Source organism: Megalobrama amblycephala, linkage group LG5, assembly GCF_018812025.1.
Source record: "Megalobrama amblycephala isolate DHTTF-2021 linkage group LG5, ASM1881202v1, whole genome shotgun sequence".
Classification (NCBI taxonomy): Eukaryota; Metazoa; Chordata; class Actinopteri; order Cypriniformes; family Xenocyprididae; genus Megalobrama; species Megalobrama amblycephala.
In genome coordinates this window covers 2,707,879-2,731,317 of record NC_063048.1, presented here as the reverse complement: position 1 = coordinate 2,731,317, position 23,439 = coordinate 2,707,879, and the positions used below count along the sequence as shown (strand labels likewise).

Below are 23,439 nucleotides of genomic sequence, written 5' to 3'. Positions count from 1 at the left end.
TTTTTAAAATAATTTACAATAAAAAAAAAACTTTTTCACGATATTCTAATTATATGACCAGCACCTGTATATATATATATATACATATATATACCTGTATATATATATATATATATATATATATATATATATATATATATATATATATATATATATATGGGCCATTCTACAGAATTGGTGCAAGCTGCTGTCCCACAACCACAACACACATTTAAAAAGCATTTAAGTATTCAAACCTTAGATGTTTACTAAGATTGTTCTATTATCTATTGAATCCCACAATAATATTTAAAATATCAGTAAGCTTTATATAAAATCATCATTTATTGGGTACTTTCAGTTGGGAGGAGGCTGTCAAGCTGACAAGCTTTATGGAGATGCTGATTTCCTTTTCCAGCAGGACTTTAGCACCTGCCCACAGTGCAAAAACCACTTCCAAGTGGTTTGCTGACCATGATATTACTGTGCTTTATTGGCCAGCCAACATGCCTGACCCCTGAATCTATGGGATATTTTCAAGAGAAAGATGAGAAACAGTCGATCCAACAATATACAGATGATCTGAAGGCTCAATAGTGCCTCAGCAGTGCCACAGGCTGATCACTTCCATGCCACACTTCACTGATGCTGTAATTTGTGCTAGAAGTCATTTGCTGTAATATGTGCTGCCGACCAAGTATTGAGTGTACAAATGAACATACTTTAAAGAACTTGAACTTTTCTGTTTTGAAAATCCATTTTTTGATTGATCTTAGGAAATATTCGAATATTTTGAGATACTGGATTTTGGACTTTCATGAGCTGTACGCTCTAATCATCGAAATTAAAAAAAAAAAAAAAAAAAAAAAACCTTTTGAAATGTTTTACTTTACATGTAGGGAATCTAGAATATATGAAAGTTTCATTTTTAAAAATAATTTACAATAAAAAAAAATGAACTTTTTCACAATATTCTAATTAAATGACCAGCACCTGTATTCTCTTTGTAAATCATGAAACTTTATGTAAAAAAAAAAAGTGTCCCGCATGTTCATGTCACTACCGAAACAGTGTGTTTGAGTCATTGAGTCAACCAATTCTGTAGAATGACATATAAATGTACATTACATTTAAAATATTTATAACACTACACTTTCTGTTTTCTTACCTTGGCATTAAATTACAGTAATCCAGGGCTGTAAACACCATATGCAAAATAAATATACAGTGATGCAAACTGTACCCTTTTTTAAAAATGTAATTTCACCATTTCGACTTGAAAATATGCTATAATTTACATGATTTATGTAATTCATAACTGAATGTGACGAGACTATTGACTATGGTATATTCGAGTGTAAAAGATCCTATCCTGGCGAGACTGATTTTAGGCTGTTTAATAGCTTTTTATCAACATGTAAATAAAACAATTATGAAACAAAACAAAAATGAAAGCAAAAAAAAGGTTTGGTCAACACTGCAATTAAAGAATTATATGAAGTTACAACATTAAAAATGACTCCAACATCAATGTGAGATTTTGTTCAACTTTTTAATTTTCATTTTATTAAAAATGTGCATCAGTCAGTGTCTGATATGAGTGTACAAAGCATAAAAACACCTCAAGAGCAAGTCCCATAATTATATGATACAGTTTCAGAGTATAGAAAATGGGGGAAAAAAAACCAATCTCCAGATAAGATAGACACGAAGAACAAAAACATATCTGGTTGCAGTTGCTTCAAAAACATGCGAATGTCAATGTCAATGTCAAAGTGGCCGGAGAGAGGCAGAAGAACGAGAACACGTGAGCTGCCGATCTGGATACGGTCTACAGTCTCAGAGCTCATGTGGACGTGCTGCGGTTAACCTCTGCACAAAGCACTTGGTGTCGCTATATTTGGCAATGTACACAAAATAAGCAAGAATACTCCAGAAATACAACAAAAAGCAATAAATTCAGTAGTTTTGACACGTGTACGCATGACTCGGATATCATGTGATTTAAGGCACACAGCGTCTTTAGTTGCACATCTCAGCAGAAACAGGACATGCATACGTGTCCCATCCCATAACGCGTGTTTTGGCTTCACATTCATACATGAAGTAGCTTTAAAGTTTGCTTATAAAACCTTTGACTGAAATACATCAGTTGCATTCGACCTGCTTGCATAGGAAAGATGAAACCTGTGAGAATAACAAGTGTGCACTGACATTAACACTGACACATACAGAGCTTAACTCTTTCCCCGCCGCTGACAGAATGGCATGTTTCCACCGTTATACAGAAGGGGGCGCTATTACACATCTTCTGAAAGAATCTCCAGATCAAAACACGGGCGAAGCAGCAGCAGAAACACTGTAGACTTGATTTTCTCAGCTTTTTGTTCAAAATGCTGCTTTTTATGAAACTTTGCCACATTCAAGAGAGCATGAAGCTAAAATAAAATGGGTTTGTTTGATATATTGCATGTTCAGATATCCATACAACAAAATATACTGTGGGCCATGAAAGGTTTGTGAAAATGATCAAAAATGCTGGTGCTGACTTTAAAAAAAAACCCCAAAAAAACACTGGTGAGGAAAGAGTTAACAGTTCATCTCTTTAAAAGAGCTGCTTTGAAAACATGTGAAACTAAATGTTCATTATGAAAGCAAATCCCACGTCACATGGACTGAACCGACCGGTTTATGACACTTTCCTTACATTCATTCTTGGAGGATCGTCTCACGATTGCTCTGCCGTTACTCGATTAAACGCATCCCACACACTGTTGACGCCGGTGCCGCCACACACATCGAACACAGCAGTAAAGATCAGGAAGGCTTTGGCTTGACATTAGCAGCATGAGAGTCTTTGGCTGTTCTGAAAAGGCACTGGTGATTTTGGCGAACCCCTTTAGCTCTAGCATACTCACCGTACGCACTGATAACTACTGACGGTGATTCTCACTCTTCCTCACGGCTCTGACTGACGTCCTGCAGCTCAGCGTCTGCTCGGAGGCTCTGAATGGCCTTCCACAGTCTCTCGTTCTCCTTCTGCTGATCGCTGAACTGAAACCACAGACAGAACCGCGTTAAAGTCGTGTAAACGGGCCACCGACTGCGCTGGTCAGAAGCATGATGGGAAATTACTTGCTGAAGACACAGCTTAACAACCAATGGTTTAAATCACAGTGATGCATCGTTCTCTTCTAAAATGTTTGATTTTGTAACTCTGATACGTTTTTGTGTGTATAAACTCTCGATCTCTCTATATGTGATTATTGTCAAATTTATAAATAAATAAATCTAAAGAACATATCTGTATTGAACTAAAAATAAATGGAAACACGTCTTTCAGATGTAATTAAATACGAAGTACTTTGGGTGTTCATCATTTATTTTCATATTAAAGTAAAATAATTTAAAGGGTTAGTTCACCCAAAAATGGAAATTCTGTCATTAATTACTCCCCCTCATGCCGTTTCACACCTGTAAGATCTTCATTCGTCTTCAGAACACAAATTAAGATATTATTGATGAAATCCGATGGCTCAGTGAGGCCTGCATAGCCAGCAATGACATTTCCTCTCTCAAGATCCATTAATGTACTAGAAACATATTTAAATCAGTTCATGTGAGTACAGTGGTTCAATATTAATATTATAAAGCCACGAGAATATTTTTGGTCAAAAAACAAAAACAAAATAACGACTTATTTAGTGATGGCCGATTTCAAAACACTGCTTCAGGAAGCTTCGGATCATAAATGAATCAGTGTGTCGAATCATGATTCAGATCGCGTGTCAAACTGCCAACGGCTGAAATCACGTGACTTTGGCGCTCCGAACAGCAGATTCAACACAAAAGATTCATAACGCTCCGAATCTTCCTGAAGCAGTGTTTTGAAATCGGCCATCACTAAATAAGTCGTTATTTTGTTTTTGTTTTTTGACCAAAAATATTCTCGTGGCTTTATAATATTAATATTGAACCACTGTACTCACATGAACTGATTTAAATATGTTTTTAGTACATTAATGGATCTTGAGAGAGAAAATGTCATTGCTGGCTATGCAGGCCTCACTGAGCCATCAGATTTCATCAAAAATATCTTAATTTGTGTTCTGAAGATGAATGAAGGTCTTACGGGTGTGGAACAGCAATAATAAATGACAGAATTTTCATTTTTGGGTAAACTAACCCTTTTAAGTGCCCCTATTATGATTTTTAAGGTTCCTAATTTTGTTTTAAAGGTCTCCTACAGCATTTCTACATGTATCCAAGGTGAAAAACATGTTAATTTTCTCATAATAATCATTGCAGCATCAGCTCTTTTCTCACAGTGTCTGAAACGGTTCGTTCAAGGAATTGGTCTCTCTAAACCCCCGCCCTTTCTGAGAGCCTACTCTGTTCTGATTGGTCAGATGGCCCAGTCTGCTCTGATTGGTCAGAAACCAAATGCTCATTATCATATCTGAATCTTAGCACCTGATTCACAATGATACGAACAGTAACGATGGTGTGGGTTTTACTGTATCAGTCTCATCAAAGTGGATTTGCTTTAGCAGCAGAAAACAGCGTCTTCTCGACATGAACAACACGAACCAAACTCTTCCAGTCTCAGATACAACTACAGTGATTGAGGGCGGGGCAAAGACACGCTGTTCAGCCAATGAAGACCATAGGTTGACATTATGCAAATTAGTTATATTGTTACATAGGTTTGAGCAGGAAGTGAGACTGAAATTACTGACGACTCGTTTCAGGCACTTCAGAGGCAATAACTCCATTTATCTGCACTTTGAAACTTTGCAGAGCTTTTACATTCACAAACAGCTCTATTACTAAATGAAAGGGAATATTCAATAAAAAGCATAATAAGGGCACTTAAAATTACATCCAGTTTATTAGAAACAGCGCAGTACGGCCTTCGTTCTCATACTGTAGGAGTCTGATCCGCTCTGAGAAGAGAGAGCTGCACTTATTCCACATGATTCAGTGTTTCCAGCACTGACACTTTCATCTCACCTGCTTCTGTAACAGCTGGATTTGAGCTTCCTGCCGGTTCACTGTTTCTCTGAGCTGAAACACACAACATGACTTCATTATACTCAATATTCAAATCAGCCAAACATTCTTTTTACAATTATTACACTACCAGTCAAAAGTTTGGAAACATTACTATTTTTAATGTTTTTGAACAAAGTCTCTTATGCTCATTAAGGCTGCATGTATATCATAATAAATACAGAAAAAACAATAATATTGTGAAATATTATTACAATTTAAAATTATGGTTTTCTATTTTAATATACTTTAAAATATAATTTATTCATGTGATGCAAAGCTGAATTTTCAGCATCATTACTCCAGTCTTCAGTGTCACATGATCCTTCAGAATCATTCTAATATGATGATTTGTTACAAATGTTGTGCTGCTTAATATTATTTTATAATGTGATACTTTTTCCAGGATTCTTTGATGAATAAAAAGTTTAAAAAAACAGCATTTATTTAAATTAAATCTTTTGTAACAATATACACTACCGTTCAAAAGTCTGGGGTCAGTATTTTTTTTCTTTCTTTTTTTTTTGAAAGAAATTAATACTTTTATTCAGCACGGATGTGTTAAAATGATAAAAAGTGATAGTAAAGATTTATATTGTTAAAAAAGATTTATATTTTGAATAAATGCTGTTCTTTTTAACCTTTTATTCATCAATGAATCCTGAAAAAAGTATCACAGGTTCCAATAAATATTATTAAAAGAGCATCATGTGACACTGAAGACTGAAGTAATGATGCTGAAAATTCAGCTTTGATCACAGGAATAAATTATATTTTAAATTATATTAAAATAGAAAACCATAATTTTAAATTGTAATAATATTTCACAATATTATTGTTTTTTATGTATTTATTATGAAATAAATGCAGCCTTAATGAGCATAAGAGACAAAAACATTAAAAATAGCGTAGTGTACATTCCTGTACATTCACATTTTGTTTAAATCAAACAAACAAACAAAAAAATGCTTATCCTTTAAGACTTCAATGTGAACAGCCACTGTTATGATATATTTCCTTTCTAAAAATAATATTAGAGCTATTCACTGTCTTTTTGTTATTATGCCATATGTGACCCTGGAGCACAAAACCAGTCATAAGTCACACGGGTATATTTGTAGCAATAGCCAACAACACATTGTATGAAAATTATTGATTTTTCTTTTATGCCAAAAATCATTAGGATAGTAAGTAAAGATCATGTTACATAAAGATATTTTGTAAATTTCCTAATGTAAATATATCTATGTGAGTGGATATGCATTGCTAAAGACTTCATTTAGACAACTTTAAAGGCAATTTTTTTTTGCAGATTTCAGATGTATTAACATTTTTAATTTCATTAGCTAACTATGAGCATTTATTTTTATTTTTACTTATACTGCATTAACTAGTGTTATTACTCGGCTCTGTGCAAACGCAGCTGATGCATTTTGAGATTATGGTTTTAGATTTATAAGATAAACGGGTATGATTTAAATCAGTTTAATCTCAGATCAATATCTCTTATCCCCATAATTATCCATGTGGTGACATGCTGTGTAATATGTGGTATGACTGTACCGTAAGCCTTAAATGTCCGTCTAGTCTGAACTTGCTGCTTGACAGCAAGTCGGAGCTCTCAGAAAATTCCCAGTTCTCGAGGATGTGAACGCTTTTTACAAATAGTAATCTTTAAATTAAGGTTATTACAACATGGCATGAAGTCAGTTAAAGCGTGTGAAGCGTACGTGTGCCAGCTCGACGCTCGCTCCACAGCAGCTCTGATCAGATCGGCTCGTCTCCACGCCGTTCATCCGCTCGTAATCCACACACGCCGTCGGCTGCCAAACAAACACAACAGCTTGAGATGCAAAAACACAGCCCAGTTGACAGCTGACAGCCATTAATGTCAAATTCAAACAGCAGCACACAGACGTACCATCAGACTCTTTCCTGTGGCGGTGGCGGTGGCGGCTTTGAGCTGGTCCAGCTCCTCGTACGGCAGCGTGGCGCTCTTGGTGTAGGAGGACGCCAGCGGCTCGATGGAGTCTCCGGATTCGTTCGGCATGGGGATGAACTCCGCGTCATCCAGCTCCTGCAGTCACCCCAGGAAAAACACATAAGGCATAAATTGAAGCGTACGTAGATTGGTGTTAAAACTGTATTGTCAGCTGAGGCTGTTGAATTTCTCAGACTTCATATCTTTATTTGTCTTCTCCAGTAAATGTCTCTCTGCTCTAATTTAAGCCTTGTTGCCGAGGGGTGGATGAAGACCCGCAGAAAGCTTGATCTGAAAGCTTGCGTCACCTTGCGCAGCCATGAGGGGCAGGAGCTCTCGCCGGTCTTTCCGTCTATGGAGAAGATGGGCGCCTCCAGACCTCTGTCATTCAGATCGGCCTCCACGGTTCCTCCCAGCATCCCCTCACGCAGCTCTGAGTCTGTGGCCGAGTCCGTCTCCAGATCCACACAGGAGGTCGAGCACTGACCTGCGGACCAGCATTCACAACCATTACACACGCCACATCCAAGCGCTACACATGCCCCACACACACACACACACACACACACACTACACACACACTCTATATCTACTACATTTTGTGTTCTTACCAGGTTATTATTGTTAACTAAAACTAAAACCATAAAAAACTTTATTTCAAACATTTTTGAAATAAAGTTTAAAAAGTTTTTGAATTATTTCAGCTAGTTCCAATGCAACATTTCTCATTTACATTTAGTTTAACTTGACATACTCAAATAACTAAAACTGAAATAAAAATTAAGTAAAACTAAACATAAAAATAAAAATTAATTCAAAATATTAATAAAAACTTTAACAGTATCCCATGATACTGAAGTAACACTAGTTGTTAAACATGAATAAATGAATAATAACAGGAAATATGTGATCTTACCACTTCCAATAGACAGTCCACTGCTGTTTGAACGGATGGTTTTTGAGTTCAGGACTTTTTCTGTCAAAAAAAAAATTAGCAGGTTAAAGTTTGGACTAAATTGTCATATACAATATGCTAGTGCAAGTATATAACAATTAGTTCAAACTTTGACCTGTGGAGGGCAGTAATACACTTAGCAGTGTCTAAACTGCTGGAGTTCTAATAGAGAAGAAGAAGAAGAGAGCTAATTCAAGATGAGCATTTATGGTTAAAACGTATATAATTTTTTATTATTTTTTTAGAAAATGACCAATTGTTTCTCTAGATAAGACCCTTATTCCTCGTCTGGGATCGTTTAAAGCTGCACTGAAACTGTAATTTTGACCTTTGACCATTTGGAGTCCATTTAAGTCAACTATAAGGAGAATAATCCTGGAATGTTTTCAACAAAAACCTTCATTTCTTTTCGACTGAAGAAAGAAAGACATGATGAGTAAATTATCAGGACATTTTAATTTGAAAGTGAACTAATCCTTTAAAGAGGTGATTCACAGCTGCCAAGATGAGCTTTTAATAAAATGTGTCTGTCAAGAGAAAACAGGAGTTCCCTTCCGCCAGAATCTTCAAAACCCATAATGCATTGGTTGCCGCCCATCTGTCAACTCAAAATTTAGATCTGTAACTTTCATAAAAGCCCTGGAGCTGCTTGTTAAATGTGATGCATTTGGCAGACTGAATTTCTCGGTCCAGGTAACACAGAGAACGAGTAAACATTGTTCATTTACATATTCAATTCTCACCCTGCTTTCTATTGTTACTAACTTGTCCTTTAGGTCTAGAAATCCTACAATCACATTTGAGTGAAGAGAGCGGTGTGTGGAAACAAACCCATGATGAGGATGGTGTGCCAGCCCCTGCAGGACAGATCCGGCACGTGGTGTAAGGAGCCAAAGATGGGGCGAGGAAGAGCCGGACAGACCTCGGAGCCGAAGCCTTTATCGGCCGGCATCCCCAGACGGCCGTTCCCTGCGTTCCCCCACGCGAAGATCTGGTTATCTGAGGGAGACACCAGACAAGAATATCACAGTGATGATGAAAACACTGAAATAAGAGCAATGGAAGTGATGAAAACACCGAACACAAATGAAATCTCGCTTATATTTCTGCTTCTTCTTTGTCTAGATTGCATTTATGCCGGGTTATTATTGTTAACTAACACTAAAACTATTAAAAACATTATTTTAATTGAAATAAAAGCTGCAATAAAATACAATTTTATTATAATACAAAATAAACTAAACAAAAATGCAAAATTTTGCTACACACACACGTGCTACACATGCAAGACAAACACGCTACACACACGCAACATACATGCACGTAACACATGTGCTACACGCACTACACATGTAACACGCACTGCAAACACGCTACACACATGCAAGACAAACACGCTACACACACGCAACACACTGGCAACACACGTTGCTACAAACGCTAGACAAACATGCTACACGCACAAGACAAATGCGCTACACATGCAAAACGTGCTACACACATGCTACAGACACTCGGCACGCGCTACAGACGCGCGCTACACACACAAAACAAACATGCTACACACATGAAACACGCAACACACAAGCTATGCAAATGCGCAACACGCTAGACAAACACTACACACATGCTGCACATGCAAGGCAAGCGCGCAACACATGCGCAACGCTACACACACACAACACATGCTAAACATGCTACACGCACGCTACACACACGAAACACACAAGACACGCTACACACACACTCGCAACACATGCAGCACATGCAAGACAAAAGCTACACACACGTGCTACACACATGCAACAGGCAAGACAAGCGCGCTACACACATGCATCACGCTACACACACACACAAGACAAACATGCTACACGCAAGAAACACACTACACACATGCAACACACACAACACATACGCAACACACATGCAAGACAAATGTGCTACACATGCATGTCAAACACGCTACACACACAAGAAACACGCTACCCACGCAACACACATGCAAACATGCTACACATGTGCTACACGAATGCTACAAACACGCAAGACAAATGCACTACACGCACACAAAACAAACACGCTACACACACAAGAAACACGCTACCCACGCAACACACATGCAAACATGCTACACGTGCTACACGAATGCTACAAACACGCAAGACAAATGCACTACACACACACAAAACAAACACGCTACACACACGCAACATGCAACAAGCTACAAGCTACACAAACACAACATACACGCAACACACACACTAAAAACACACAAGACACACTACAAACGCTACACACACGCAAGACAAACGCGACGCACACGTGCTACACGCGCAAGACAAGCACGCTACACACACACACAACACGCTACACACATGCAAGACAAACATGCTACAAGCACAACACACACAAAACTTGCTACACACATGCTACAAACACACGTGCTACACAAGTGCTACAAACACGCAAGACAAACGCACTACACAAAACAAAAAAACGCTACACACACACACAACACTACACAAATGCAACATACGGGCTACATACACGCAACACACATGCGCTACACGCTCTACACAACCGTGCTACACAAACGATACACACATGCTCTACACGCGCTACACACACACACATGATCTACACACGCGCTACACAAAACCATTAAATAAACATAAAATAAACTTGTAAAGAAATTACAAGTTACAATATTACAATATGCAAGGACAACTGAAAATTGCCTGCTAAGCTTATTAGAGTCTCTTGAAGCTCTTCTCACCCTCTGTGGCGGCGATGGTGAATCCGTCTCCACACGACACCTTGGTGACGACCTTCCCTCCGAAGGGCCCCACCAGAATCTGAACACGCTGGTGCTTCTTGAAGTCTTTGACTCCCAGCTGCCCGTACTTGTTACAGCCGAAGGTCATCAGACGGCCACGCTCTGCACAAGCATTACAAACCGTGAGCCTGGATTATGAGACGGTGGACAGTAAGAGCGGCGTGAGTGAGTGAGACGCACCGTCTATGGCGGCGGTGTGGGCCTTTCCCGGAGAGATGAACTGGATCTTGAAGCGCGAGAGCTGCTTGACCAACGTGAGTGTGGTGGTGTACGGGATCTCCTGATAACTCTGCACAGCTCACAATCACAACACTCATCAACATACTCATATAGGGCTCTGTCAAATCACTTTGCTTTTTCCCCAAGTTCTGTTTTTCCTAGGGATGCACGATATATCGGCCACCATATCGGTATCGGCCGATATATGTTCATTTTTAATGTTATCGGCCTGATAAGTAAATTTGGCCGATATATTAAAGCCGATAAATAATGGATTATTTCCTTCAGCTGAGACACTTCAGATGTGCACTGTTCACCATGATGGTTTTGAATTGCTTGAAATATGATTGAAATCAAAGTTAAGAGCAACATACAGCGCAAATCTGTCATATAAGCTACATATTACAATGAAAACATTATAATCATGTGATTGGGACATGGCTTTTAATGTTAAGTTTTTTTATGTAATCAGGCTCTCAAAAATTATATAAAAATTTTGATTTAAATTTATTGCCCAATATATCGGTTGTCGGCTTTCAAATATAAAGAATTATCGGTATCGGCCAAAATTGTCATTTCGGTGCATCCCTGGTTTTTCTGTTTTCATTTTGCTGGATTCCATTTTATCGGTTAAATTAAATGCACTCAAAAAGCATGTCTAATTAATTGAAATCATGTACAATTTAACAACGATTTAGCATAAAAATACATTTCAGGGCCCTATGAAATATGTTTGATTTTAACTCAAGTTTCCAAATTCCATTTTAATGGCTTAATTCAATTTCAATAATCAAAAAGCATGTTGAATCAGCTTAATTCATAAAACTTTAAATAATAACTTAATCATTTAATACATTTTATTACATTAACAGCCCCCCAGAAATTCTATTTAGCGTTTTAATTTTTCTGGATTTATGATTTTTATCCACATATAAACTGATCAATGTTTAAATATGAATAAAAACCTAAATTAAGGGGTTTAACAGCTCCATTCATATGTATTTATTTTACCATCTCTTTATGAACGTTTAGAACTGAGTTTCAACGTAGGGACAGAAATCTCTCAGATTTCATTAAAAATATCTTCATTTTTTGTCAGATGAATGAAAGTCGTAAAGGTTTGGAACGACATGAGGGACAGTAAATGATGATGATGGAAGAATTTTCATTTTTGAGTGAACGACCGCTTTAATTTTCACAGACACTGGTCCATATCCTGATTTAGATTTAGTGTGCAGCTCTACTTTTGATTCATTAATCCAAAAATGGCAGTTTTATGTCTGGATTCCGCGATTCAGTCTGTGTTTTCCGCGTCGTGTGAATCATAGGGCCCTACCGATCTTACTAGGTCACTAGCAGAGCTGCTGAAAAATGATGGTCATAGTACATACTTCTCCCGAGTGGTTTTTGATTCCAGTGATGCCTTGATTCAGACCCAGTTTGTTGAGCTCGTTGTTCCCGCAGGCTAAAACCTTCCCAGACACCGTGAGGAAGAAGGTTCCATCGCTGCCACAGAACACGGAGTTGATGAGGCCGCCTTTAGGAGCCTCCACCTACAGATCAGACACACACATCACGAGCCAGAGATCACAGGAAGGGCCTTTAATGGACCTGAGCTGCCATGAACTAACGATGAACAGTTAACGTTAACAAAGATTTACAAACATGTATTGCTCACTGTTAATGAGTGAACGTGAACTAAGTGGGACCATTCCCCATTCCCTAGTGTGAAAAAGTAAAGTTTCTCTCACTTGCATTGGAGAGGAGAAATCATCCTCGCAGTCCAAACCGAGTCGACCTGCGGAGGGAAGCACCATCAGTCTCACTCAACAGTGGTGATGTCACAGGAAGTCAGTGAGGTCATGTGACGCACTCACCGTGCTCTCCACAGCCCCAGGAGTAGATGTCCCCGCTCTGAGTCAGCGCCACCACGTGATTGTCCCCGCAGGACACCTGTTTGACGGGACGCTCCTGGAAGAACTCCAGCAGGACCGGCTCCAGCACCTCCATGCCGTGTTCGTTCTCCACTCCCAGGCAGCCGTAATAGTCCGAGCCGAACATGTACATCTGATCCTCGTCTGTCGGAGGAACGTGACATCAGAAAACAGAGCTTATGAACCGCACACGCGTTTCATTTCTGGACAAAGAACCCACATGAACCACACGCTCATCCAAGTGTCTCTACAAACAATTCAATTCTATTTGTACTTGGTTTGATGATATTTATTTATTGATATTGATATACACTACATTATTGCACAACAAGTTTTATAAGTTGCACAAGCTCTACCCAAACTTTTGTATGCAGCTGTTCTCTCAGATGTTAGAGAGTGTGTTTCACTCACCGGTGACGCAGGCGGTGAAGTCGGCCCCGCAGGACACCTGTCTGATGGCTTTGCCCTGCAGACGCTCCACGCGCCGTGGCTGCCGGTACGAGGCCTGGTCACCGTGACCCAGCTGGCCCACCATCTTCGCTCCTCCCTGAACGCTCTATAAAATATAATAAAATATACGAAATATACAACTTATGTTCTGTTTCTGATCTTTTCGCAGTATGAAAACTGATCTGCGCGTGGAATCTACATTAAGATAGTATAGAGCATGCTTACAGCCCAAGTGTAGAGCTCCTTCTCGACAGTAACCACTGCGAAGTGCGTTTCTCCAGCGCAGACGTGCTGCGCACTGCTGCCTCCCTTAAACATGTCCAGCTTCTGAGGGGTGAACTTGCCTCCGCCCCAGAAATACACCTCGCGCGAGCGCGTCGTCACCACCGCCACTGACGTCTCCGTCGCTGTGCTCAGCCTGAGAAAACACGACAAAACCAATGACACAAACATCAAGACTACAGCTCCAGAAACAGCATGGGAATGATGTGTCACTTACTTGGGTTTCTTGATGGCTGAATTAAGCGTTGCAACCCTCTCCTCCAGCTCTCTGAACACAGACATGATCGTCATTCACTGAGGCAAAACTCACAGCTCAAAATTCAACACAATTAAATTAATTAAAATTTTAAATAAATTAATTAAATAAATATAAATAAAAAAATAGAATAAACTTAAATATTAAAAAAACAAAAATATTAAAATAAGTATAATAGAAATAAAATAGAATAAACAAATAAATTAAAATTAAAATAAAAATTAAAATAAATAAAAAAAGAATAGAATACTCAAATTAAAAAATTAAACAAAAATATTAAAATAAATACAATATAAATAAAAAAATAGAATAAACAAATACATTAAAATAAATTTTTTTAAATAAAATTAATATAAAGAATAGAATAAATAAAAATTAAAATAAATACTTTAATAAGAATAAACACATTAAAATAAAAATAAAAATAAATAAAATTAATATAAAGAATAGAATAAAAAAAATAATAAAAAAAATTAAAATAAATACTATATAAATAAAAAAATAGAATACACAAATACAAAATTAAAACAAAACAATACAAAATAAATGAAATGAATATAAATGAGGAGACGCAGAAAGAATAGAATACACAAATTACCAAAAATACTAAAATAAATATAATTAAAATAATAAATACTATATAAATAAAAAACAGAATAAACAAATTAAAAATTAAAATAAATATAAAATTAAAAATAAAATAAACAAATAAAATGCAAAATAAAAAATACTATTAAATACTATTAAAATAAATAAAAAGAAAATAACAGTACAATATATAAACAAATAAATAAATTAAAATAAATAAAAACAATGAAAATAAATAACATTTATAAAAATAAAATATAAATAAATACTTCAAGTACAATTCATATAAATAGATAAATAATAACAACAAAACAAAATGGACAAATAATAAATAGACAAAAAGTATTTAATTGGGAAAACAATCATAATAAATAAAATATCTAATAAATATATATCTATATATCCTTTGAGAATAAGGGGAATTACAAGAAAATCCTCAAAAGAAAGTCATCTGTACATATAAGGGTAAATGTGCTGAATTAAATGATTTGAGGGTCAAATATGAGCTGGATTCACTCACGCTCTCACTCGAGAGATGACGGGCCGCTCTAAAATCTGCTCCGCTGTCGGCCTTTTCTCAGGGTCCTTTAACATCGACACACATGAGCGTCATTATGACATCACCACAGGTATCATTGACAGGCACAGTGAGCCGTAACAGCGGCTTTCAGCTACCTGATCTAAACACTCGTACACCAGCCTGATGAGGTCAGACGTGTAAACGTCCGAGTTGATCTCCATCGTCCAGTTGCCCTGCACGATCTTCACACACAGGTTCAGAGGATTCTGGGAAACACATCATCATATGTCACTGAGTGGTTGTCAGTCTAATGAATGAGTATGAATCAATGTTTCAGATGATTACCGTGGCATCAAAAGTCCTGGTGAGGGTCAGCAGCTCAAATAAGACACATCCCATGGCCCAGATGTCCGATTTAAAGTTGTACTTGACTCCTTGACACAGCTCAGGAGACATGTAGTATGGAGTCCCGACACACTAGTGAACAAAAGACATCATAACATCCGCATTTATCAACATATTCACGTTCACGGTTCTGTGATGTTGGTTAATGGTCACGTGACGTGCAGCTAAACATTGTGCAAACTCACAGTTTCAGCCATGGAATACTGTGAGTCCAGCTTCTTGGCCAACCCATAATCCCCCAGCTTGATCAGGTTGGTTTTGGTGAGGAAGATGTTCAGCGTTTTGATGTCCCTTCAAACACAAACACACACTATTCACAGAGCTTTTAAACCCTGCTGTTTTATTCTTCACCGCCTGATTAGAATACAAAGTAGGGCTGTGGGATTCAGTCAATTTTAGTTTTGATTTTGGCTTCCAACATATATGAAAACATGATTATTATATCCGTGCATTCAATCTAAAGTGACAGCAGCCTAATAAACCTGCTGTGTCGTTAATGTTAATTAAACTACAAAAGACAGTCTATTATAAACAATACAACAAGAAAAATAAAAGAATGTCTGTTTTCAAATTAAGTTTTTTTTTTACTGACATCAGTGTCGACTCCGGTTTGAACAATGTAAGGCTGAACACCGTTACTGACAATCCTCATTTTGGCTGCGTGAGATTCTCCAGCTTTGTTGTTGTTGAGCTGTTAAAGCTCCGCCCTCTTCTGGAAAGGGGGCGGGAGCAGCAGCTCATTTGCATTTAAAGGGACACACACAAAAACGGCGTGTTTTTGCTCACACCCAAATAGGGGCAAATTTGACAAGCTATAATAAATGATCTGTGGGGTATTTTGAGCTGAAACTTCACAGACACATTCTGGGGACACCAGAGACTGATATTACATCTTGTGAAAGGGGGTATTATATAATATCAGGATAGTTTTGTATTATTGCGGCAGTTAGAGATCCATCAGTGTTAGATATATTAATAAAATGTAATAATGATGATGATGAAACATTCATGCATTTAAGAGTTAAAATTCTACTGTATTTGTCCTATTGTTTGTAATTTGCTTCTTTGTTTTAATTGTAATTTAGACGGTTTACTTGCAGCGCTCTGAACCAGTGTGTTTTGAAACCAGCAAAAATTGCAGGTTAGTGTAGAACCACCACTATTCAGGCAATAAAAAAATAATTAAACACCATGTTGTCAAAGTTAGTATTGTGGCTTTATGTATGGTCAGACACTTGCATATCATTATATTATTAACATTGTACCAAAATCAAGCTCAAATGGAGTTTTTCACCAGCGAATGTCGGAGATTTGTGCGCGTCATTAGAACGGTCACATCCGAGGCAGGAAGTGCAGCACATTAACCTTTTCATCAACTTACAGGTTACAACCTTTATTGTAGCTATGTGGGTGCTCAGTTTTTCCAGTCGTCTAATACATTTGGCCAAAATCTTGTGTTTTAAAAGATGAAGTGCTATGCACAGGCTGTTTTGGCTATGACACATGTGCGTTTACCTGTGGAGGACACCGGCTTTATGTATATGAGCGACAGCTGCGGCGATCTGATACAAGTACCATACGACAACCTGCGAACAAAAGAAGGAAAGCACAGCTGTAAAGCAGCTCTGAATTCGGCATGTCAGACCTGTTTCACGTGAACTCACGTCCTCTTTGAACAGCGCTCCTTTCTGCTGGTTGATCTTTTCATAAAGGTTTCCACCTGCACAAACACAATTGAGACAGTGGTTTCAGTCACACATGCGTCTCTCTGATTGCTGTCGTGATGTTGGTGTGTGTCGTACCGTTGCAGTACTCCAGCTCGATCAGCAGTGTGTTTTTGTCCATGAAGTGGTTGAAGTATGCAATGATGTTGTGGTGCTGAAGGATGGACAGGATGCTGATCTCGTTCATCACGTCTCCGCGCTTCTTGTCCGACAGGCAGTTCAAGTCGATCTCCTTCCACACCACCAGAGAGTTATCCTGGAGAGAAACCGAACAAAACCACCCCAAACCGTCAGGCTCGGTCAATGAGGCCAGTCTGAATGTGTCTGCTTCAGTTTCAGTTTTTCACATGCTCAAATATACATTTTTAGAAGTTGGAAATAAAATTAATTTATTGAAGTACTTTCAACTTCAAAATTTCATGTTTAGTTCAGTGTGTTGCTTGCTTGATGTTTCTTTGTAATTATTTGTGAAATTTACTAATAATTTCTGAGTGAGTAAACCCTGCACCAAATTGTTTTCAGTGCTTATTTTAATTTCTTATTGATTTAAGCAAATTGCACATTTTGGCGTGTGTGTGCAAAAGTGTAAGTACAACTGACTACAGTAACTAAATGCATGTAGTTTGCTGATCACATGCAAAATGATCCATTCAATCATCAAAATCTTTCAGACATGCCCGGGTATATTCCATAAATGTGTATGACATTTAATAATATGCGATAATTCAAAGTCATTATTGTGTTAAATAAGAAAAACATCAAAGACATTACAAAAAGTAGCTTTAGAAAAAAATTTGATTCAACATAGAATTTATTACACATAAAATTTTAGGCTTGAGGGTGAGTAAATTGATGATTTTTATTTTTGGTTGAACTATAACTTTAATGTTTTTTTATTAAAATGTAAATTTTAAATGTTTTGAAATTTCCTAATTTTAAGACATGCTAAAGACCTGATGATATTTTATTATGTGCTGAATGTCCTGCAGGGTGGACTTTCTTTTTCACATGACTGTATGGAGCTTGTGTGGATGTCATTTTGCTGCAATTTTCTGTTTACTATATACTGTATACATATAAGAATAATGAATATTATGCAAATATGTTTTTTTTTTGTGTTTACATGCAACACACTGCTACAGAAATAAATGTACTGTATGAATGCAAATGCTCTCCTGTGTACTACAGTATTGACTTTTCCTGGTAAACTGTACCTACTGTTGAAATCTATCTTTAAAGCTCTGTGTGATACACAAGAACATTCAGCTGGACAACAAAAATGAAATGTGTATAAAACAAGCATTTACAGGACTGACATGGTGAAAATATATCTAAAAATGATGACCAGTACAAGTCGCATGATAAAAAAAAAAAAAAAAAAAAAAAAACTTTTCAATTCAGTGGCCAGTTTACGGACTTAATAACTAGGGTTTGAAGCATGAATTAAATGTGTTCAAGTGAGTTACTACATTTTACAGACAAGTTTAATACTGTAAATTAACTTTTTCATTTGCTTTTTAATTATTGATAAATTAATAATAATTTTTTCTAAAAATGAACATTATTTCACATAAATTCACATATCCATTTAAGAAATACTCAGTATCTGTATCGTTAAAATTGTAACAAAAAAGATCAGTATCATTAAATTTGTAAACTATCAGTCTCGTTAAAATTGCAACAAAAGTATCGGTATCATTAAAACTAACAAAAAGTATTGTATAATTAAAATTTTAACAAAAAGTATCGGTACTATTAAATTTGCAAAGTATCGGTATCAATAAAACTGTAACAAAAAGTGTTGTATCAATAAAATTGTAAAAAATAATTGGCATCTTTAAATTTTGTAAAGTATCAGTATCATTAAAATTGTAACAAAAGTATCAGTATCATTAAAATTGTAACAAAAAGTATCATATTAGAAATGTAACAAAAAGTATCGGTATCATTAAATTTGTAAAGTATCGGTATCTGTAAAATTGTAACAAAAGTATCAGTATCATTAAAACTAACAAAAAGTATAGTATCATTAAAATTGTATTAAAAAAAATTGTAAAAAAGTATCAGTATCATTAAAATTGTAACAAAAGTATCAGTATCATTAAAATTGTAACAAAAAGTACCATATTAGAAATGTAACAAAAAGTATCAGTATCATTAAATTTGTAAAGTATCGGTATCTGTAAAATTGTAACAAAAGTATCAGTATCATTAAAACTAACAAAAAGTATAGTATCATTAAAATTGTATTAAAAAAAATTGTAAAAAAGTATCAGTATCATTAAATTTGTAAAGTATCGGTCTATTTAAAATTGTAACAATAGTATTAGTATAATTAAAACTGTAACAAAAAGTATTATATCATTAAAATTGTAACAAAAGTATCAGTAGCATTAAAACCGTAACAAAAAACACACAGTAACATTAAAACTAACAAAAAGTATAATTTAAAATTGTAACCAAAAGTATCGGTATCATTAAATTTGTAAAGTATCGGTATTGTTAAAATTGCGACAAAAGTATCAGTATCATTAAATTTGTAAATTATCATATAATTAAAACTGTAACAAAAGTATCAGTCTCGTTAAATTTGAAAAGTATCAGTATTGTTAAAACTGTAACAAAAAGTATCCTATCAATAAAATTGTAACCAAAAGTATCGGTATTATTAAATTTTTAAAGTATCAGTCTATTTAAAATTGTAACAAAAGTATCATATCATTACAATTGTAACAAAAAGTATTGTATCATTTAATTTGTAAAGTATCTGTCTCATTAAAATTGTAACAAAAGTATCAGTATCATTAAAATTGTAACAAAAAGTATCGGTATCGTTAAAATTGTAACAAAAGTATCAGTATCTTTAAATTGTAACAAAAGTAAGAGTATAATTAAATTTGTAAAGTATCGGTATTGTTAAAACTAACAAAAGGTATTGTATCATTAAATTTGTAAAGTATCGGTCTCGTTAAAATTACAATAAAAGTATCAGTATCATTAAAACTGTAACAAAAAGTGTCAGTATCAATAAATTTGTAAAGTATTGGTCTCGTTTAAAATTGTAACAAAAATTTTAAGTTTTAAATTTGTAAAGTATCAGTCTATTTAAAATTGTAACAAAAGTATCATATCATTAAAATTGTAACAAAAAGTATTGTATCATTTAATTTGTAAAGTATCGGTCTCATTAAAATTGTAACAAAAGTATCAGTATCATTAAAATTGTAATAAAAAGTATTATATTAAAATTGTAACAAAAAGTATCGGTATCGTTAAAATTGTAACAAAAGTATCAGTATCTTTAAATTGTAACAAAAGTAAGAGTATAATTAAATTTGTAAAGTATCGGTATTGTTAAAACTAACAAAAAGTATTGTATCATTAAATTTGTAAAGTATCGGTCTCGTTAAAATTACAAAATTAAAGTATCAGTATCATTAAAACTGTAACAAAAAGTGTCAGTATCAATAAATTTGTAAAGTATTGGTCTCGTTAAAATTGTAACAAAAATTTTAAGTATTAAATTTGTAAAGTATCAGTCTATTTAAAATTGTAACAAAAGTATCATATAATTAAAATTGTAACAAAAAGTATTGTATCATTTCATTTGTAAAGTATCGGTCTCATTAAAATTGTAACAAAAGTATCAGTATCATTAAAATTGTAATAAAAAGTATTATATTAAAATTGTAACAAAAAGTATCGGTATCGTTAAAATTGTAACAAAAGTATCAGTATCTTTAAATTGTAACAAAAGTAAGAGTATAATTAAATTTGTAAAGTATCGGTATTGTTAAAACTAACAAAAAGTATTGTATCATTAAATTTGTAAAGTATCGGCCTCGTTAAAATTACAATAAAAGTATCAGTATCATTAAAACTGTAACAAAAAGTGTCAGTATCGCATTGTATTAAAGAAGTTTGTTATTGCCCATCCCTAGGCTGTCCAGCTGGAATATAAAGCCCCTCATTAATAGTGGGCGTGACAGAACACCCAAATCCACCAATCAGAGCAGAGTTCAGTGACGTGTGCTCTTAAATCCTGCGAAATCGGCGCAGATGATAAATATAAAGCAGATTCAGAGCTGCTCACCTCAGTGCGTCTGTACAGAGTCGCTTCTCCAAACGCGCCCTTTCCCAGCACTCGAATGGGAATGTAATGCAGCTTCTCCTCTTCTCCGCCGTAAGTCCCAGATGTTGACGATCTTCCATTGACAGATTCGCATCCAGACTCTGAATTTAAAGAGGCGTAATGCCTCTCATACTCCTCCAGAGACATCTTACACGCTCAACACGACTCACAATAACGCGGCCTGCTTCAGTTCACCTCAAAGATCGCCTCAAACCACTGCAAAAGACACACTTTTAGTCTTTACATTAAACTACTTTCCTCGTGCCGCGTTTCTTCTTTTCCGAACTGAACTACACAAGACGAAGTTGCTGTTGGGAGTCATTTCCGACAGGGAATCGATTCAGTCATTCGTTTGTTTTGAACAAGCACGTATATTCATCAAGCGAATCGAATGAATCTTTGAGAGTCGATTCGGAGAGAAACAACAAGCGATGCCGGAACCGGAAGTGACTCGCTTTCTGCTCACGGGCATTTATTTCAAAATATCGTTCCAGCATAAAATAAATAAATTCGATTTTTTTATTATTATTACAACTTATTTAATAATACCCGCGACCCTACATACGACCAGTGAAATACACAATAGTTTAAAAAATAATAATAAAATAAAGTTCCTCAGACTGTTAGTTTTGCCAATTCTTTCAAGTGTTTCTGATTTGATTTGATCATTGTCGACGGCTGTGTATCAGCTCACACTTCATACTGTCCATATATATTACAGCACAACTCATCTATTCTTCATAACCGCTGACGAGATCTAGATCTCATAAACAATCACATATTACTGACTAAATGAGCTGCCAGAATATGATCTGACCTCACACACTCTGACAGGATCGTTTTACACCACATAAGACACAAACTGATTACAACTGACAAACATATGCAAATGAATATAGTTCAAATATGTTTTATAGTCATAACTTCTGGGATATCATTAACCCTATAAAGCCTGCTGCACATTTCTAAATGATCAACATGATCTGTTCACTTCACACACAATGCACAGTCATTCTGTCACCTGATTGATAGTTTAGAGCAGGTGTGTCCATCCTGCAGACTTCAGCTCCAGCCCCAATCACACACACCTGGACCAGCTGATCAAGGTGTTTAGCGCTGCTCCAGAGTGAGAGTGTGTATTATTTCATATGTCAGGCTTAAAGGGTTAGTTCACCCAAAAATGAAAATAATGTCATTTATTACTCACCCTCATGTCATTCCACACCCGTAAGACCTTTGTTAATCTTCAGAACACAAATTAAGATATTTTTGTTGAAATCCGATGGCTCAGTGAGGCCTGAGCAATGACATTTCCTCTCTCAAGATCCATTAATGTACTAAAAACACATCTAAATCAGTTCATGTGAGTACAGTGGTTCAATATTAATATTATAAAGCCACAAGAATATTTTTGGTGCACCAAAAAAAACAAAATAACGACTTATATAGTGATGGCCGATTTCAAAACACTGCTTCAGGAAGCTTCGGAGCGTTATGAATCTTGTTTCAAATCATCGGTTCGGAGCGCCAAACTCATGTGATTTCAGCAGTTTGCCAGTTTGACACACGATTCGACACAAAAGATTCATAATGCTCCGAAGCTTCCTGAAGCAGTGTTTTGAAATCGGCCATCACTAAAAAAAATCATTAATTTTGTTTTTTTGGCACACCAAAAATATTCTCATCGCTTTATATTAATATTGAACCACTGTACTCACATGAACTGATTTAAATATGTTTTTAGTACATTAATGGATCTTGAGAGAGGAAATGTCATTGCTGGCTATGCAGGCCTCACTGAGCCATTGGATTTCATCAAAAATATCTTAATTTGTGTTCTGAATGATTAACGAAGGTCTTACGGGTGTGGAACGACATGAGGGTGAGTAATTAATGACAGAATTTAAATTTTTAGGTGAACTAACCCTTTAAGAATCTTCCACAGAGAGCAACATTGACAGCAGCCACATGAGGGCGACACACTCCACTGAATACATTACAGACTCTTCTCTAAACACACACACACACACACACACACACACACACACACACACACACACACACACACACACACACACACACACACACACACACACACACACACACACATACACATTTTCCCCAGT

The 23,439-nt window shown here is 36.0% G+C and overlaps 1 protein-coding gene across 1 annotated transcript; it reads right to left on the bottom strand.

The window, feature by feature from the left end:
* Positions 1 to 1,512: 1,512 nt before the first annotated feature.
* Positions 1,513 to 22,263, bottom strand: LOC125268078 (serine/threonine-protein kinase Nek9). Its single transcript, XM_048190177.1, has 23 exons — positions 21,275 to 22,263; positions 17,260 to 17,437; positions 17,122 to 17,177; positions 16,973 to 17,043; positions 15,643 to 15,748; positions 15,398 to 15,529; positions 15,208 to 15,318; positions 15,053 to 15,117; positions 13,906 to 13,956; positions 13,632 to 13,824; positions 13,368 to 13,512; positions 12,900 to 13,100; positions 12,774 to 12,820; positions 12,414 to 12,575; positions 10,984 to 11,092; positions 10,744 to 10,905; positions 8,799 to 8,966; positions 7,929 to 7,988; positions 7,321 to 7,499; positions 6,953 to 7,108; positions 6,762 to 6,854; positions 4,993 to 5,046; positions 1,513 to 3,033 (listed from the first exon to the last, which is right to left on the bottom strand). The coding sequence occupies exons 1-23, from the start codon at positions 21,458 to 21,460 to the stop codon at positions 2,929 to 2,931; spliced, it is 2,790 nt and encodes a 929-aa protein (XP_048046134.1). The 5' UTR covers positions 21,461 to 22,263; the 3' UTR covers positions 1,513 to 2,928.
* Between the last annotated feature and the right edge of the window lie 1,176 nt (positions 22,264 to 23,439).

Excerpts from the sequence above, each read along its gene's own strand:
- LOC125268078 (XM_048190177.1), bottom strand. The coding sequence starts at position 21,460 with ATGTCTCTGGAGGAGTATGAGAGGCATTACGCCTCTTTAAATTCAGAG. Across the intron at positions 13,101-13,367 it reads CTTCACCGCCTGCGTCACCG|ACGAGGATCAGATGTACATG; the intron begins GTGAGTGAAACA and ends TTCCTCCGACAG. Across the intron at positions 12,576-12,773 it reads ATTTCTCCTCTCCAATGCAA|GTGGAGGCTCCTAAAGGCGG; the intron begins GTGAGAGAAACT and ends TCTGATCTGTAG.